Source organism: Centrocercus urophasianus, unplaced genomic scaffold (genome assembly GCF_019232065.1).
Source record: "Centrocercus urophasianus isolate 14NV4802_14NV808 unplaced genomic scaffold, USGS_Curo_1.0 seq_3, whole genome shotgun sequence".
In the NCBI taxonomy this organism is placed as follows: Eukaryota; Metazoa; Chordata; class Aves; order Galliformes; family Phasianidae; genus Centrocercus; species Centrocercus urophasianus.
The window spans coordinates 3373914-3393350 of NW_024884866.1; the positions used below are offsets into that span (position 1 = coordinate 3373914).

The window sequence follows — 19437 nt, forward strand, 5'->3', positions numbered from 1 at the left end:
CCACAAGGAAGTTGGCTGATGAGAGATTAATGGTATATATTGCCATTCTGGTATCTTTGTGCTTGCTGTGTTCTGGTAGCTATGTGCATGAACGACCTCTTTATAGTCCTGATCTCACCACGCATCCCCGTTATGCAGTCACTGGGCCACATGTGATGCTATTCTGAAACTATGTACTAAAATTTCAGGTGCTCATTTGTCGCTGTCTTTGCAAGACTAAGCTTAGAAAATCCCTGCTTTGGTACTGGAAGAGAGCTTAAATGCAGTCTGTGCTTCTCTTTGAAGGCTTTTTCTTGATTAAAAAAAAAAAAAAAAAAGGATATTACTTGGCCTAGAGATGCTCCCTTCATATCAACCCCCGAAAAGGTTCTTGAGAAAGATATCATAGCACAGAGAGTGTCAGAGAAGCTGCCATTATACAGCTGCTACACTTTGTGTATTGCAATTGAACGTTATGGCAACTGAGAATTCTGAAATGAGTAGAAAAGAGAATTGTAAATCTAAAGATTAAGAATTTTCTTCTAAGTACTTCCACTATTTCTCTATAACAGTTGTTTGATGCTCTGATTTCTTGTGCTTCCATAGCCTTGGCGGTGACCTCTTTGTTTGGCACCAAACCTCTTTTCCTAAGAAGAAATGCTGGAGTGTTTTGTGATTTGCAATGTGCTTCAGTAATGTAAGCAATAAAGTTTTAGGAAAAATTGTTTGTTGTGAGGACGTTTAAGAGAAAAAATCCATACAGTGAAGTTTGTAAGTAGAGCATGTAGCAATAATTCTGCTCTGGGTGTGAAAGATAATGGCCTACGCTTCGGCGGTAATAAAAATGTTCTATTAAGTTCTCTGAACCCATTGCAATGAGATAGAAAGCAACAAATGATGAAACACTGCTTTTGAGGGGAGCTTTCACGTTTAGTGAGCATAAAATAAACGTATTAATACAGAGAAAAAAAACCCTGATTTTCAGTACTTATTGTTTTATCACTTCCATCATGGGTATGCGATAAAAGAAAACTCTTACTTGCTTGTTGGAAGAAGAAAGCTCTTACTTGAAGTTCTTACTTGGCAGATGTCAGTTGAAAGCTCTGCTATGGAATATGCTGCAATGTCAAACTCTGTTGGGTAATTTTAGACAAATGTGTCATGTGTGACATGGAAATATGGCATGCTGTACATTAGTGATTTCCCAAGTGTTTGAATCAGGTAGTAATGTGCTGAGAAAGTGCTCTTTATCTTTCCACACTGTGTACTTGTATAGCAGCGGGGAAAGGCTTTTGGTAGAAATTACTTTAGTCAGAAAAAGAATCCATTTACAATATGTGCCTCCTAACATCTTTCAGACAATGCATTGTATTAAAGAGGCATTTTTTGATTAATGTTTTATAAACATTTTTCAGCATGACAGCTTAAAGTCCCTGTAAAATTGTAAATGCGTGCATAGTGCTCACTTCCATAAAGTCAAATGCCATCTCATAAAGTCTGGCTGGATCCCATCAGTGACAGTGACACAGAATCAGTACCTTGGAGCATTAAAATTAATTTGCTTCATTTATATTACTGCCGTGATAGCTAGATGAAAAGAGTGCCATATTTAAATTCTCTTAAAAATATTTTCAGATCTTTTAGGATCTTGATTATTATTATTTCACAGTTAACTGAACACAGAGAGGTGCAGGAAACCATTTTCACGGACCTTTTACGGAGGTGGTGACTGACTTTGAAAGTGGGGAAAGGGGAGCATGTGGGAGGTTATGTTGGGTACAGAGCTGGAGGAAGGCTAAATAGCTTTCAGCTGTGTAGGCTGCTAGAGAAACAGAGGCCTTAAGCTGGGGCTGATAAACCACAGCCTTGGAGCAAGACTGGAATACCCTAGAGCAATGGAGAGCAACCTGGGCTTTCCCATACCAGAAGACCAGAGTGGTTTTCTCACTCCTTGTTGCTGTGGAAGGTCATAGATGAAAGTTCAACAGCTTCTCTTTGTTAGCAGTTCTTCAGGTTCACGTGTAGTTCTTGCGTGGAATGGGCTGGATGAGGATGCAAACAGGAAGACAAGTGAATAGCACTCCGTACCTCAGGCAGATTTCCTTCTCTTTGTCGCTGTGGCCCTGCTGGCAGTTCACTGATATTAGCAGATGTACATTTTGTGGCACATTTTGTGGTGCTGCAAGTGAGAGCAATATTGAAGGCATTGGGAAGCAAGCAAAAAATGCCTAGAAGCATGGAAGTGGAGAAGTAAGAAGAGAAGAAAAAAATTAGCATGGAGAAGAAAAAGTGTATCCTTTGAGTACTGGAACCCAAAAGCAAGGAGGAAGATGGGAGAACATTGAGTGATAGGAGAACAAAGCTGAGCGAAGGAGAAGAGGCAAGTTCAGAATAAAATGCTAAGAATATTTGTCATCTTACTTGTAAGGGATGTCTATGGAATGATCTCAGTGCATTCTCACTGCTGCTGTTCCTCTTTGTGCTCCTGGTCAGGTGAAGTACTGTTTCCGCACTCAGCTGAGTACCACATTTCCACTCTTTCCTTGTGTCATCTGTAGTGAGTGAGGATCTTCAGCTGAGGAGCCGAACGTAGCTGCTAGGAGCCCGAAACATCATAAACTGCAGCGACGTGAGTTGATGTTTGTGTCGTGAACCTTCGGACCGCCACAGCAATTTAAAAATTTCTCAGCTTGTAATAGAATCTTTCTGTCAATTCCCATGTTTTTCCTTCATTGTCAGTCAGGATGAATCATACTCTCTTTTGAGTTGGAAGAGACCGTTGAAGGCCATTTAGTCCGGCTCCCCTGCAATGAACAGAGGTATTTGCATCTAGACCAGGTTGCTTAGAGCCCCATCCAGCCTCACCTAGAATGTCTCTGAGGACAGGGGTTCCATCACGTCTCTGGAAAACCTGTTTCAGTGCTTCATTGCCCTTGTAGTAAAGAAAAAGTCTTATGTCCAGCCTAAATCGACCCTCTTTTGCTTCGAAACCGTTTCCCATTGTCCTGTCACAACACCCTGCTAAATAATTTGTACCTCTCCATTTTGTAGCTTCTCTTTAGATAATAACGGGCCTCTCTCAGGTCTTTCCTAAGCTTTCTCTTCTCCAGGCTGAACAGCCCCAGCTCTCTCGGTCTGTCCTCGTAGGGAGGGTGGTTCACTCTTTGGATCATTTTTGTGATTCTCCTCTGGACGCGCTCAAACAGGTCCACGTCACTCCTGTGCTGAGGACTCCACGTCTGGATGCAGTGCTCCAGGTGCAGCCTCACCAGCACAATGTAGAGGGGCAGGATCACCTTCCCTCCACCTACTGGCCGTGCTGCTTTTGATGCTGCCCAAGGTACAGTTGGCTTTCTGGGCTGCAAGGGCACGTTGTTGGTCAAGTCCAGCTTGCCATCCACCAGTATCCCCAAATCCTTTTCAGCAGGGCTTTGCTCTATTCTTACGTCCCCCAGTTTATTCTGATAGCAGGGGTTGTCACAACCCAGGTGGAAGACTTTGCACTTGAATCGAAGCCAGTCTTGAAATGCTGGGTAGCGTGATTGTAATGGCTCTGTGAAAGCAGAACAACAAATCCTTTCACATATCGTTCTTCACACAACTGAATGTAGCCTTAGCAATCAATTCTGTGAATAAATGCCCCGGTAACGTTAGGGGCTCACAGGGTGCAGCTGCTGTGTTCTTTAAGGAAACTGAAGAGAATTACAACTGTGCTAGTGGCTTCGTTACTATATGTGATTTGATCCTGTGCAAAATTTTCCTATGGTATATTAAGCAAAGCCATCATACTTCATTAACATTAGGAACAGCAGGCTACAAATGGTGAGGAAAAGGAGAATGGACAAAATAAATAGAAGTTTTATTTTGCTTAGCACCTTTATTCCTTGCTATCCATCTGAAAGATTTGAACTCATTTTATTAGTTTTCTTATAGCAGCATCTGTTTATGTCACTACTGTTTCAGTGTTTCTGTTATAGCTTCTCTTAACACCAGTTCATAACCTCATCTTGAAAATACATTCTGTGCAGGGATTTAGCATACAGCATCAGCCCGGTTATTGAAATGTCACTTTTTTTTCCTTCGGCTGAGATTTGTTTTTCATTTTGTTGTTGCTTTTGTTTTGGGGAGCAGATGGTTTATTTTAGAAAAACAAACTCCCACACCCAATTTCTTCTCTTCTTAAGAGAGGGAGTAATAGCTTGTAAAATATATTTTCTTATGTAGAGACTTGTATCAGTTTTTTATGCCTTTGGGAAACAGCTGTCGTACCGATGCTTGCCGTTGCTATGCAGTGGGATACAAAAGTTTAAAGAACATTTTTAAAAACAAGTAAAATCCCGTGCTGTTTTGTCTAGCTTTGTGGCACTGCTCCTGATGCAATCATCTGTGACTGTAGTCTATGGATCTCTGTCATCAAACACCTTTGGAGAGAGCTGCATACTGGCATTGTTGGAATTGCGAAAGTCGGGAAGTTTGTAAAAAGGCAGCAGGGCTTTTTCTTTCTTTTAAACAAGGGTGTGCGTGCGAAATTAATTGCTTTCTCTTTTCACCTGTTAGTTTTTCCTAGTAAATAGCAGGAACTTTAATTGCACGTTACTGGCTTGCATGAGGCTATTGTTTTGACGTGTATTTAAATGAGCTGTGAATTAAGCATCTCTTTCCACCCTGCAGTCTAATTACATTGTCACGCTAACTACAGTATCTTGTATCTCTATTTGATTGCTTCAATTTTCTTTTCATAGTTTACTGAAACAGCTTTCCTCTAGAGAGTTTACCTTTTGGTCTAGAATTTCTCTTATTTTCCATTCAGAAAGCATACAGTAATATAAAGAATCTCAGTCACTTTGGACCCATTCTGTTCGTGTCTCCACCGTTAGTTTTCTGTGCAATCTCAGGTTAGTCATCTTCGAGCTCTCAGATTCTCTGTAGGAGTCCTGTTCAGCTTACTGAAGTGTTGTGAGATCCGCGGATGAAACTGCACTACCAAAACACCAGGTGCTGTCATATGAACATAAATATAGCAACATAGTTTATTTTTTCTGTGGTTAGAGAAGAGAAAAAGACCCACGAAGGTGTAGTAGAGACTTGGAAACATGTAATAAAATCATTATCTGTTTACAAAAACACTGTGGTGGGCATTTGAAGCAAATTACGCTCCATAATACAGTGCAAATGCCCATTTAGTTTCTGTCCAAATACTGTCTAATCCCAAACACTAGAGATCAGTGTTAATACTAAGCAGTTCTGTTGTGTTGGTGGTAGGTCCACAATACTGTTTTAAGGGTAGTAACTTATTAATACTGAGTTAAGCGTGCAAGCCTTAATTTGATTCAGTCTTTTGCTGGAAATAGCCCCCTAGGACAAATCTACTAGTATGGGGATGAAGTTGTTCATAGGTTAATATGATGGAGCTAGTTAAAATATATACAAGAAAATGTGCTGTGGAAACTGTGCAGGTTTGAGCAAGCCTAGATGTATGTGAACAGTAATGGGCCACTGGTGGCTCATTATCAACGAACTATGTTTGCTCATAGAGGAAGGAGCCTGCTTTTATTAAGGGAAGTCTGGAAGGGTCTTGAAAACAAGAATTTATTCAAGATAGGTAGAGATGAATGTAAATATGGCAACTGTGGTTGATAAAAGTCTTCTACTAGTGAGGGAATGGAGGGGCATGCGCCACAAAGCTCGGCTTGTTGTCACTGCTAAGAAAGAAAATCTTAAGTAAGCTCTGTCAAAACTCTTGCTTAGACTTGTTTGTTGCAAAGTTGATGCTGGTAGAAGATTCCTAGAGTGACGTTTTTAACCAGGGAGAACGGGGGTTCCCAAGGAATAGCAGCCGATCTTGTCTGCATCTGTCTGAATGTCTGGTCAAATGAGATGAGATGGCTGCAAGTATTGCCTGCACCCATGCTTTCTGGAGCATGGTAACAAAACCGCAAGATTTCAGCAGATCGTTTTCAATAATAACATGTTCAGAGTCAGTATAATCAGTTTCATTACCACAAAACTAGATCAAATTTAATCTTACATATTAATTCATCAAGTGGGAAGGTTACATGTGGATGTCTCATAGAATTAGCACAGTTGAGTACAAATTCAATCTCTTTGGGAAAATGGCCGATGTCTAGCTCTTAAAACTCACCTCCTCCAGCAGCTAACAACTTCTGTAACTCCACCTGCTCCCTGATTGCTCATAGGAATGACTATTCATATTGCTCACTCAGTTCACTGAAGCTTTTCTTTCTTGCGCTCTTTTTTCTGAAACATAAGCTTAGAGCAGAGGTTGGTTCTCTAACACGTGAGCACTTACCTGCACGGTTCCTGACTCCACTTTGTGAAAATCAGTTTAAGCAAGGAAGTCAGTAATTTGAGCACTTAATGGCGAAGACTGTACCGGGAATCCCTCCTCTGGTAGTGAATGGAGTGAAGAAGCAGGAGCTGGGCGATCCTCTGGATGGGAGACAATCACAAAAATGTAAAACAGCATAGCAAGGGGAAGGAGTAAATAAACAGTGCAGAGATATGCCCAGGAACTGAACATTCATACTGTGACACAAATATTTCACATCAGCAGGAGTTTGCAGCTATCAGCATCATTAGGGAAAATAGTTTGTGGCATTCCCCTACTTCCTTTCTGGCACAGAACTTATGCAGCCGTTTATGTGGTGGTGTTCATTTTCTTCCAGGTTCGTTTTGCGTGGTGTTTTTTTTGTTTTTTTTTGTTTTTAATTTTCTATGTAAAACTTCATTTTGGCTTTGGGGTTCTTTTATGTATTTTTTTTCTTTTGGGGGGGAGGGGGAGTTAAGTTACAGTGCAACATAAAATGCTTTGCTTTTCTCTTTGATTCTTTTAAGAGTCCATCTCCTGTTTTTCTGCTTGCAGGGATTCCAATGCTGAAGATAGTATTTGCAGGTTATGAGCACTTATCCTTAATTTCTGTCCCCTTACTCATCTATCATCCTGCTCAGATTCTTCTTGGCAGTCTTTTGGTACCAACAATAAAATCTTGGATGGTTTCTAGGCAAAAGGTAAGAATTTTTTTTTTTTTTTTTTTCCTTCAAATTTACAAGGGAAAGTCAGCTATGAGGAAAAAATACCTGAACACAAGTCTTAAACTTCTCAGGTTCATTCTTGTGGATCTCATGGAAGGGATTTTCGACAGTGATAGTCACATTAGTAACATGTTGAAAAGGTTGAACTTGATGCTCCTTATCTTCATAAAAGTCCGAATGCAGAAGTTAGACCTCCACAGCTTGTACATTTCACTGCAGTGAGCATTCAAACTATGAATTGAAATTTCAGCCAGTAAAAATGGTTTAGTCTTTGGATAGTAATCACTGCCTTGCATCCCTCTTGTGGAGGTGTGAACTCCACTGGCATGAGAGCTTCAGGAATCAGCTGAAATGAAAGCCCTTTGGGAACTGTGTTGAAAAAACAGGAAAATGTTTTGTATTGGTTGTGGGTTTTTTGGGGGGCAGGTTGTTTCTTTGTGTTGTTTGTATAGTTTTTACCTAGGTCACTCTTTATAGTAGCCAGAAGTCTACAGAAGTTTGGTGCATTGTGTTTCATGTAAAAAATGTGGAATAGCCACAGGATCGTAGACTAACCTAGGCATTTTCGCATTGGCATCACTGAGCCACCATCCCCGAATGTATTGAAAAGCCGTTTGGATGTCGTGCTTGAGGACACGACTTAGCAGAGGGTTGTTAGAGTTAGGGTAGCATGGTTAGGTTGTGGTTGGACTTGATGCTCTTTAAGATCTTCTCCAACCAGAACAATTCTATGATTCTGTGATTCGAGTTGCATTTATTTCAGTGCTGATTGAAGCTGTTCACATATGAGAGCCGTTCTGTGACGTACATGGAATTGCAGTGGTTTCGGTCATGTTCACAGAACAGTAATAACCACCGCACAGCTGGCTGTTCTTTGCCACTGATTGTAGTTCTGTCTCTAATGTTCCGAGATGATAAGGATCAAGAAGCTGTGACAACTGAAGTAGTTTTAGAGGGTCGTGCTGGGTGAAGGTTGAGTCATACCGTCCAAGGCCCAGCTCCACCAGTACTCCTCATTCTTCACTTCTACGGTGGAGGTTATTTTTATCTTCAGTGTTACCAATTTTCAGCACAATTCAACAGGCCAGCTTTTTACTACTTCAGCAAAATTACTTTGATAATTTGCATGCCAGATACTAACGTAGTCACTTCGTGTTGCTCCGTTTATGATTATCTGAACTATAAAAAGAAGGAAAGCTCCCAGTTCTCCGGCAGTGAGTCCAGAAATCAGGTCTCATGAAGCTGCATTTACCTTAGCGTTCACAAATGGAAATTTGCAAATGATACATAATTTCAGAAATTCCAGCAGTCTACAGCAATGATATTCATTTTTAATTATCAGAAATAATCATGGGTCAGATTGCATAAAGAAAACAGTGTGCCTCACCTGAAGAACGATAGCCTGTTAGAACTGATAGTCACACACTACCAGTGACGGAAACAATCCCTGCAATGCAGGTTTCTCTTCGTTGTCTGACTGCTCCCTGCTGCCAAGACCTGCAGTTGGCTGGAGCTCATCCAGACCTCCCCGACACTCGGGGTGGTGAGGGCCTGTAGGGGCTGCTGTCAGTTGTTGCAAGTTAACACAGCCTTTAAACAGGGCATCAGAAAAGTCAACCAGTACAGCCGAGATTTACAGTTCACCAGCACTAGTTTCTTATTCATTAAGCTTCAAATAAACCTTCTGTGCTAATCAGACTGTAATGCTACCATAGAACCACTTTGGGGAATTGTTGTTCTGTTGCAGCAGTTCCTTCACTTGGCCTTCTCTATTATTCACAAATGTTATTTTAATTACTCTCATAAGAAAAATCAATGAGGTTGGGTCTGGTACGGGTGCAATAATAGAAGCGAATATTGTGACTGGATAACGGTCTTCTGCTTTGAAAATAAACATGTCATCATCACCCTTGATGTTTATTTTCTATAAACACCTTGGCTTCATTTTGGCATCTCTTGCAGGGGGAGGTGGTTATCCAGTCACAGTACTCAACTGCAGTGACATTCTTACTTAATTATGATAGTACATGTGATCTGGTTGTATGAAATTGAATTTAAATATTTAAAGGTTCATCTACACTGAAGTATTTCTACTTTGTAAATATGGCAGCAGAATCTGCCAAACTACAAAGTTGAAAAATTGTTTGCCCAAAGAAAATGTGAACTGATATCTCTCCCGAGTCTCTTAATGAATAATATCCAAAAGACTAATCTCAAATGGCTAGATTTAACAATAGTTAAATGCTGGCGTTCCTGAAAGCTGGTGTTTCTGAGGGGAATAAAGCCTATTTATTTTTAAAGGATTGGGTTTTTTTGAAGGGTTTACATTTGTGCTAGAATGATTTTTGAGCAGTGCATACAAGCTTTAAATGTACAATATTAAAGGTTAATATTTGCAATAGGAAGACCCGTCACACTTATCTCCCAGACTGAATTTTGCTTGTTTAGCCAGCTCTCAGAAATGATAAGTCTTTCAAGCAAATGCCAGTCTGTCAGGGCACTTCCCCCAGGAGGACACGGAAAACACTGGTTCCAAATTTCATGAACTTCCTTCCTGCTCAGGCCGCAGAAAAGCACCGAGCTTTATTTTATTGTGCAGCACACCAAAAGCAGGCATATCCTTCACAGTGCCCACAAGTGTATGCAGGAGCAGCTGAAAACCTCATGTCTTTTAAGCCTGTCACACTTACCTTCTAAGTCAGTGGGGGTGCATCCTGCCACAGTGGAAGGATGACCACCTGTCATTCCAGTGGAACCTCACCCTGCATAGTTTACCTGCTGTAACTGACTGACCCTTCTGCGCTTAAAGGTTTCTCCGTGGATTTTCTCTCCTTGTAAAGATGTTTGGTAAAAGCACGCTAATGCTGCAGCCACTGTAAACAAATATGATGTCAGGTATCACTTGGGATAAGGTCTCCATCTCTGGGTGGATGGGCATGGCTTGTTGTTACCTTTCCTCATACGTGAAGGTAACGTCCAAAATGCGTGACATCCATCACTGCAGCAGTGACTAGGCTATGGGTGTGCTTTGAGCCATGTGAAAAGAAGACCTGAGAATACGAAGGTGTTTGCAGAAGTTTTCTTCACTGTCTTTCCCTGAGTAACTCAGAAGCATTTTTTAATCTGTGCCACGGGTGATTTCTTCAATGCGACCCCAGTAGTTGCTTTCTAAAAGACATCTGAAATCCATGCCGGCTTCCTTTGCTGGCTGTCTGGCCGGATTCTTTGTCGTTCCTTTCTTAAGGCTGTCTGTTGTGATGGGCTACCAGAGATGCGAAGATATCATGAAAGCCAGTGGCCTGTCAGTTGCGTGCTGATACCTCACTCAGCATCCCAGAAGAACCCAGAGCATTTTGTCACCCCTTAATAAAAAGTTTGTCTTGTGCTGTCAGTCTTTTGAGAATGTAAGAAAGTGACTGCTTTTGTTTTTTGTGTTCACAGGCACTGAAGTTAACCAGGCAACCCAAAGTACCCGTGAAAGTATAATGATGGAGATGGAGACGGCCGGTGTCACAGTGAATGTATATATGTACTATACTGTACACACAGATGATTGAGACAACTGGGTATTTGTGAATGTTGCAACAGTGCATATTTTATTTTTATATATGCATATATATATATAAAAAAAAAAGATACCCTTTAAGTGCCTTACAATGCCTTTTTGGCAAAAGCATTGATTCCAGAAGCTGCTTTGTTGGCTACTGCAAAAGGTTTGTACAGTATTTTGAAGTCCTTTAGTTTTTATTTTTCTAATGGAATGAAATGAAGAGGTCATGAATAACAGCTGTGTTTTTTCCATTGCCCCTGCTTTGAAGCCAGGGCGCGCCAGCTGTAAGTAGCCAAAATGACCAGTAGCCTATCCCACTGCTGGCTTAGCCTGGAGAAGAGCTTTCTGAAGGGTTTTTTCAAGGCTGACTTGAATTTCTGTGTGATTCTGTTACACTCCCTAGTCATATGACTGTGACATGCCTTTTTCTTCTGAGTTTGTGTATACTCAGCATGGGGCCATCCATTGGATAGAAGCTGAGAAGCATGAATTATTTGCATTTGTTGACACAGTTGTCTAGACATTCCTTCAAAGTTAATGGTTTCTCAAGAAAATTCTTTCAATTCCATTGTATGATATTGTGCCATTGTATATCTTAAATGCCTCATAAGCTTCTTCAAAGAACTGATCTGGTGCTTGGGTTATGAGTGAAGTATTTGTGTTTGCAGCTAGATTTTTTTTCTATAATTTACCCCTAAAGAACGCAAATTTTTCTTTTTCTATTTTTTTTTTTCCTTCCCTTGGTGCAATGCACAGGGATCTGCAGTGACAGAATTTAGGATGCTAATATTGAAGCAGAGTCTCTATTGTAGTAAGCTGAGCTTTGTTTTCTTCTTTGCTGCATTGGTAATGAACAATAGCTTGTGAGGACAAGAGTTGACAATTATTATTTTTTTTTTTTTCTAATCAGAAGGATCCTTACTGTAACGGGAACAGGATCGTAGCTAATTTGACAATCCATCACAAGTTTTTTAAGAATAAAATGTTACTTTATTAAAAAAGCTGCTTAAAATGCATACTAAATATCACTTCTAAGAGGAAAATTGAAGAGAAAGGAACGTAGGTATGTATTTTAAGCACCTGGCCAGCTCTGCATCTTGTCTGGGAGATTAAGATTTCAGAAGACTGTCTACACTGGGCTCTGAGGGGTACCCATCTGCAAAAACTGTGCTGGCAATTGTACATTACAACATTAAAAGGAAGGGAAGAAATAGGTCAAACGGAGATCGATGTGAGTGCAGAAGTGTCACGTGTGTCAGGGTTAACATCGCAGTTAATGGTGCAGCTGAGCAGATCTTGAGCAGATGTAGCTCTGATAAGGCTGTAGACATTTGCACAAGCGAAAGGTCTTTTTTTATTAGGATAGGTACATTAAATACGTACCTTTTTTCCTAGTGGAAAAAGAAGTGGTTGATCGATCTACTGTTTTATCCAGCCTGTCACTGCTGTTGAACAGCAGGAAAGCAATCGGACACCCGTCCTGGGTGCTTTACCTGACGGTCAGTTAGTGCAAGACTGTTCTGTTACCATTTCTCTGAGAAACTGTTAGGAGCCGGCAGCGTCACCTTCATTCAAAATTGTTGTCAGCAATAAAGAAACCACATAACGAAGGTATGTGATGTGGTCACAAGCTGATTTCTTTTCATTCCTTGGACAGGAGTCAAACTCTGCCCTCTGTCCGCTCCCAGCATCCTCCAGGGCTGTGCTCTCTTCTCCGTAGCCAGAGATACAAAGGGCAGCGAGCTCACAGCTGTGATCATTGAATCTCTTGATGGCATAGTCTGATCCACCAACAGGCCAACCTGGGTGCTTAACTGGAGAGAGTAACATGCATGTTCTTGGGCCATTTCTTTAACACGCTGATCAGAAATTGGCTCCTTGAGCACTAAAATTCCCTTTGTCTGTGCTTGCAGCAGAGTCCAGACTCAGGATGGCTTCTTTTTGTTCTATTTCTGTCAACCCAAACTTCCAGAATATGTAAGGAATTAAGCCTCAGTGTCTCCTTCTGTTAGTTTTGAATGGCAAAACAACATTTCCAACAAGTGATAGTCTTGTTGTTATTGTTGCAATCTGAAGGAAGGGTTCAAGCATATGATGAGCACGGTTGTGTTGATGCTAAGCAGAACACTGCAGCTACCCTTACTGAGCTACCTCTGTACTGAGTCTCCTATCTTCAGTACAACCAACAACTGGCTTGGATTCCACTGAGAACGTCCTTTTTTTCCTGTCACTGTTGATTGCTTGGGGCAGCATAATATTGTGTATCAGCATTGGAGATGTTCATCTAAAGGGAACACAAAGCAATGCTGCAGTGCGCTTTTTAAAACCATACTTCATGAAACTTAATTATGCATATCTATCCTGTTTTGTTTAAAGTCTGTTGTTTGTTTTATGGCTTTTTGTTGTGCTTCATGCCCTTAATAAACAGGGTGGTTCTGAATTTCATTTGGCTTACAGGAAAACAAGATCGCTCATCCTTTGGATCGACTGTTTACCCATTACCTACTTCTTGTTCTTTGGCAAGTTTTTAAAATTTTTTGCTTGTCCTTTTTTTAAAAAACAATCTGAGCTGTTTAAAAATATTTAATGAACTACATTTGGAGAAATAAGGAATACTGCAAATTATAATCAAATGGAAGTTAATTCATTGAATACAACAATGCTTCAGTAGAGGTTTAAAGTAGTTTTGTTTTTTAGCCTTAGATTTAACTGAGAGTTGGTGATTAATGTAGTCAGGCAAAACTGATGGAAAGTGAGAACTCTGTATATAAAACATTAGGATTTTCTTAATCATAGATGTTTCTTAGCTTCCACATATCTATAATCCCATTTAATTTTATCAGAGGGAAAAAAACCCACCAAGACAATAAAGCGATACTTGAGAGTTCACAGGGAGTCTTTGTAAGTTGTGTTGAGTCTCTCAAAAATGTTATTTCCCCTTTTTTGCAGTACTTGAGAAGCTTATGATGGTGCCAGTAAGGTCCAAGAAAATAATTTTTTATGTATTTAAAAATGTGGATCTTTATTTTGTGGTTGCGTTTTTTTCTCGTGTAACTTCTAGCTAGTGTGAATGGGTTGTGCAACACAAGGACCGCAGTCTCAGCAGGAGCTGGGCAGTTGTGTTTGTTCACAGACCAAAGAGGAGTAATCTGCTAATTTGGTTTTACTGTAGTCCTCTCAATTACTCTGGCAGTCAGGGAGAGAGCAGCTTTTAGTTCTGTGTACGGTTTTCTGTGAAAATACCTTGCCAGCAGGAGGTTAGAAGTTAAGATGAAATACTGTCTGTCTGCAAGCACATTTATCTATGTGTGTGTACGTATGTGCATAAGATATGAGCAGTTACACGTGTAGAAATGCTAGGAAGGACCAAGCCTCTCGTATACGTTTTTTGCAGGTCTTTATATGGAGGAAGAGCTACTTTTTTATGTTATTCTGACATTAAAAATGAAATTACAGTCACTGAATTGTGTTTTGCATTGAGTCGTGATCTCATACAGAGCCTTTATAGCAGACTACTGCAGCATTGTATTTGTAAACTGTAGATTATTTTGCACTTAAGTAGATGTTGATGCATTTGGGAATTGCAACACAGTCAGAGCTAAATGACGGTTTCTCCATTTTGTTATAATCCAAAAGCATTTGTATTACTATTATTATTATGAAGTGCCAGAAATGCATGCCATCCTTTTCAGACACGTGAAGTAGATGGGAGACTGAATTCTGCCCTGGGCTACACGTGTGTATCTCCAGTGAAAAGGCTGTTAAGCTGTGGAGCACTTTCCCGAAGGAATCTGTTTGAAAAGCTCTGCAGTTGTTCTAACAACACTCCATGATAATGTTGCATCTGGAGAGAGCAAATGAAGAGTATTCTATACTTCATTTCAGATGGCTAGCCCTTTCTGGCATATAGGAACCAAATCTCTCTTGCCCCTGTTTCCAGTGGTAGCCCCGGTCTCTCAGACTAGAATTACAACACCTGTTTGGAGCAGTGTCTGAAGAAAATTGTCTCTTTGCAGTTTGCTTTTGTGAACCATATATCACTTGTGGTTGTTAGATTGTGAGCTCTTGTAAGGAGGCATTTTGAATTCAGTTATTTGAAGCTTGTGTGCACAGTTCCTCTACCATTCTCATTCAACAGAGAACACCCAGCAGGATGGTAACTAATCATGAGTAGTGGTGCTTCAGATTGGAGGGACCAGAAAATCAAATGCCAGGAAAAATACAGTTCTGAGATACTGGTACAAGCAAGCTTGCTTCATGCTGGAATCTAGAGCTGTAGCAGAGGTAACAAAATCAGCCTCTAAATTGTTCTCTTGCTGGAAAAGCAGAGAGTGAGATCTTCAGTGAGAAGTGAAATTAAATTTCCTAGTGATTAAAAGGATAAGAGAGATGTGTTGGAAGCAATTGGTGCCAATGAGGCCTCTCAGCTGCTCCCCTAAGCAAATTGCCATCTCGGTGGAATATCAGCTTCTCAGTCCATCAAATTGCAGTAATCAAGCGTGGAGCTGATGGGAGCATGAGTCACCACTTAATTTTCTCATCAGTGGAGGCAAATTTTCAAAATATCTTCAGATGCATTTCTGCAGAGATTTGTAGCCAGTGTCCTGTGGAGGGACAAAGAAATGAGCAGTCGCTCTTGAATTGCAGTGCTCTCTGCCGCCTGCCTTACTGAGCACAGTTTGGGCAGAGAAGGCAGGTAGACTGGTGTCCTGCAGGAAAGTACTCTGCTGAGTTGATCCCATCACCAGCATTTGCTAAGTTAATCACTTTTCTTAGGTTTCAGTATTTTTCTTGAAGCTGGGGCTCGGATCACCTAAGGAAAAAAAAATACAAAGAAGATCAGTGAAAGCTTTTACTGAAAAGGGGAATAATGAAGAACTACAGAGCTCCTAGAATAACATGTTAATTGTTAGTGTACCTGGTAGGTCCAGACCAGCTCTGGCTCTGTGTTGCTCACCCAGACTGAACGTAGGAATGAGACTAGGAACCGGCTGCGATCCCTGCTCAGCGAGGCAGCCAATCCTTCAACGCTGCAGCATGCAGAAGAGGCCATCTGTCTCCTGACGATCCTGTGCAGGTGTGTATTGTCCACTCCTTACTTGTGTTCAGAGTTGCCACTTGACATAAGCATTTTCCATGAAATGAACAAGAAAAAGCCCTCTCTGGAGCGTCCCGTGTGGGTGGGTACCGTCAAGTATGACTGTAATAAAACCAAAGGTTTGCTGATGTTCCTCTCCGTAAGAGAAAAATTACTATTCAGTTATGAAATGGTTCCAAATTCTAAGAGGAATCAGGTCTCTTAACGGGGGAAAAAAAAAAAAAAAAAAAAAAAAAGGTTGCCTTGAAGGAAAGATGATTTCATTGATGCGATTAAGAAAATTATGGAGGTCATGTGAGATCTGGCCTTGTGCCAGAGGAATTGCGGAAAATAAAATTTGAGAGTCCTGTGACAATAATTGGGTATGAAATTCTATTGACAAAAGCTTTTTACAATTCTGTGCTCTATTTCTTAGCATCAGAACAGCAGTCCTTCCCGATCAGTGTCCTTTGTCTGCTGCACAGCTCATGCTTGAGAAGTTAGAAAATTGTATCCCATTTTTTGGTGTCTTCTCTATGCAGTTCCGCCAGTTTTCACCTGGAACATTTGATGAAATCTGCTATAAAATGTCTTTTTTTCCCCCCTATCTTCAACCTGACACATGCTTCACTGGGACTCGAGCCTCCCTGTGTGCGCTGCCAGCTCTCACGTGGGCCCATAGGTCACTGTTGTGGCTGTCAGTTGAGGATCAAAGGATTCTCGAGGAAGTAAAGCTGGAGTCAGGATAACACCTTTGAAAGAGCAGCATCTTAACTGTCCTTAGCCATACAGTGCAAAGCAGTGCTGCTGCACGATGAGCAGCATTCGAGTTGGGATCAGCAGCCCTGAGCCAATGCTTGCACCCGCTGTTGGTGCCAATGGCAGCCTGTGAAACATATTGAGCAATAATTGTGTGATATCTTTTGCCAAGATCTTCAGCAAGTTCTTGCCTGCTCTGTTCTGCAGTATTGCTTTAAATAAGGTTCTTCCATATTCTTAATGTTTTTCTTTATTAAAATTACATCTTTTTTCTTTTCAGTGAGATATTTTATTATAGTTCTTTTTCAGAGCAACTGAACAACAAACTGTGATTCCAATGAGTGACGCAGGAAGACGCGTGCACGGCATTTGGCTCGTCCACTCACTCTGCCTTTCCTTCCCCAAATGCACGTACAGCCCTCAAAAAGAGTTGTCTGAAGTGCCCTTTAGTGCGCTGATGTTAACATCTCTGTTTAGGTCCAATTCCTTGGTAAATAAAATACATCCCAGGGGCACAGACGTGTACTAAAAATAAAGCTGTGACACAGTTTCAGGCAGCTAATATGATAACTCCGTTTGATGCAGCTCACGGAGTGTTAATGTGGGGAGCCCCGTCTTTCCAGCTCAGCCTGCTGTGAGCACCAGGCACAGCTCTCCTCACCCGACTCAAATCCCACAGCCCATTAACGGAGCGCGGGAGCAGAGCCTCCCCAGCGTGCCTGTATTTGTGCCTCGGCTGCTTACAAATTCCTCTCTTTCTGGTCCCTCCAAATGAAAGAAAGGACTGTTGGGTTGAGAAGTGTGAGGTTCTGTGAGTTGGGAACAGAGTAAAAGTGCTGCAGCCTGTGGGGTCTGGTAGTTCCTCTGGTAACATGGCTAACACAGGGCCTGTCTAATTGTAAAGGCAGTAAGGAGCTGCATAATGTTACGTGCAATCACATGAACGTGTGCCCAAATCTCAGCTAAAGTGTCTTTCAGGGCAGTCTTCAAAAACAGTAAGATCTTACGGTTTGGGGGGGCAGATTTTTAGGTAGCTGTTTTTTTTGTTTGTTTATTTTTGTTTTTAAGTAAGGTGTGTATTATGTTTATTTTTTTAAGTAAGGTGTGTATTACACATGGAAAAAATGCTCTCCTTGTGTAACAGTGTTTGCGTTGAATTATCTTCTGTGTTCTGTGGTTTATGATCTCGCGTGTATTTAATAGGTTGCTTTGCTTGTCTGGCTATTCATTTTCCACAGCCGTCTCCCTGCTAATTCACCCCATTTGCATTTTTAGCTTTGGTTTATACATAAATATGCTCCGGTGTGCAGCAAGCAGTACTTTTCTATGCGTGAAAATTAAATTTGGTGAGAAATTTCAATTCAATTTCCAGCATTAGTGGAAACAATCCCAACTATATGGTTTCTTAAGACGGCATAACAGTATTGTTGGAAGAGCCGCTGCTTGGAGCTCATTTGCAGCTTTTTCAGAAGCCCAAATTTTGGAGTACACTGTCTCAGTAACAAAATGTTTGCTCTGAACAAAATCCCAGAAGCACAATATGTTAGCAGAGGGAAAGGAGCATTTAGAGCCAAAGTTCAGCTGGAGTCTTTTGTACGTTCTGACCAAAGAAAGACAAAAGAGATCCTTTTTAAGAGCCGCTGCCAGCTCCTGGTTCCAGCTATGCTGAGTAAGGTAAGTAATGTTCTTTTGATTAACAGTCAAGCCTTGAGTGGTTTTCATTTAAAAAAGACTTAATTAAGCTTTTTTCTTGTTCCGTTTTGAATGGACTTCCCTCTGAAGAAAACTTCCCATGACTTTTTGGCCTACGTTAAGTTCACACTGACAAAAGAGATGGGAATTATTATTAATTTGCTTCCAGACAGAAGTAATGGGCTTTGCCGGATAAATCGTGCAGATGACCGCGTGTGCAGTTCTGTTCGTCCCTTCTGTGTGGTTTTGCTTAGGAACTAGGACAGTTGTGCTATCAGAAGTCGAATCGGGACGCTGAGCTGATGGATGGGGACTGATGGTCGTCCTGGGGCTGCAGTACAGGAAATTACGGAGGGAGTTTCAGCATGCACTCTTTGTTTGCAGAAACTAATTTCTTCCTTCCACTCCTTGTTCTCTCTGCGTTATTTTAAGGGGGATTCTGCAGCTGAACCTCTCATGCAGACTGGAAGGAGCCGATGAACGCTAGCCAGCACATCAGCCCTTTCCCGATCCCCGTGTTATAGAGCGAAGCTCGGTGCTGGGAGCAGCCCGCACAGCCCGGCGTTGCTGAGCGGTTCCGTTTCCCGCGTCTCCGCTTTGCTTCGCGCTGCCTCGGTTGCGCCGCGCGCAGCGCCTCTCCCAGCACCGTCCCGCCGGGCTGCGGAGCTGCAGGAGCAACGCTGCCCTCTGGCGGCGCCGCGAGGCCGTGCAGGCCGGGCCCTGCGGCGGGGCGGGAGCGGGACCGCGACTCGGGCCTTGAGCGGGCACCGCGTGGCCCTCAGCCGCCGCGGGTGGGCTGGCGTAAGGAAGTTTCGCACTCTGCGTTGCGATAAGTCCCTAAACATCGGCAGAAAGAAGGCGTGCGGCGGGGTAAGATACGCTCTGCGTGTGCTTTTCTGTGTGGAAAAGGGTCTGGAGGCTTGGGGCAGCGCTCGGCTGGACGAGAGGCAGCAGCGTGCACATGTGTTCTGCAAGGCCGCCGCAGCAGAGGTGATCGGCTCTGGTGAGGCCGCACCTCGAGTACCGCGTCCATTTTGGGCCCCTCAACGTGAGAGACGTTGAGGTCCTGGAGCGCCTCCGGAGGAGGGCAGTGGAGCACAAAGCTGGTGAGGAGGGCTGACCGAAGCTGATGGGGTTGTTCAGTCTGAAGAAGAGGAAGCTCAGGGGGATCTCATTGCCCTCAGCAGTGACCTGAGGTGCTGAGGTGGGGCTTGGCCTCTTCTCCCGCTTAATAGCGATTGGGAGAGAGGAAATGGCCTTAAGTTGCCGATTCAGAGGTTCAGGTTGGATATTAGGAAACATTTCTTAGCCGAAAGGGTGGTCAAGC

At 42.1% G+C, this 19437-nt stretch overlaps 1 protein-coding gene across 4 annotated transcripts in view; it reads left to right on the top strand.

Moving 5' to 3' along the window:
- Positions 1-14046, top strand: part of SLC10A7 (solute carrier family 10 member 7) — a 149960-nt gene extending 135914 nt beyond the window's left edge. For all 4 annotated transcript variants that reach the window (XM_042828389.1, XM_042828391.1, XM_042828390.1 and 1 more), the window contains 2 exons: positions 6863-7008; positions 10474-14046. In XM_042828389.1, the coding sequence (XP_042684323.1) occupies positions 6863-7008; positions 10474-10518 (191 nt within the window). In that variant the 3' untranslated portion in view covers positions 10519-14046. The remainder of the gene's footprint in view (positions 1-6862; positions 7009-10473) is intronic.
- Positions 14047-19437: the final 5391 nt, after the last annotated feature.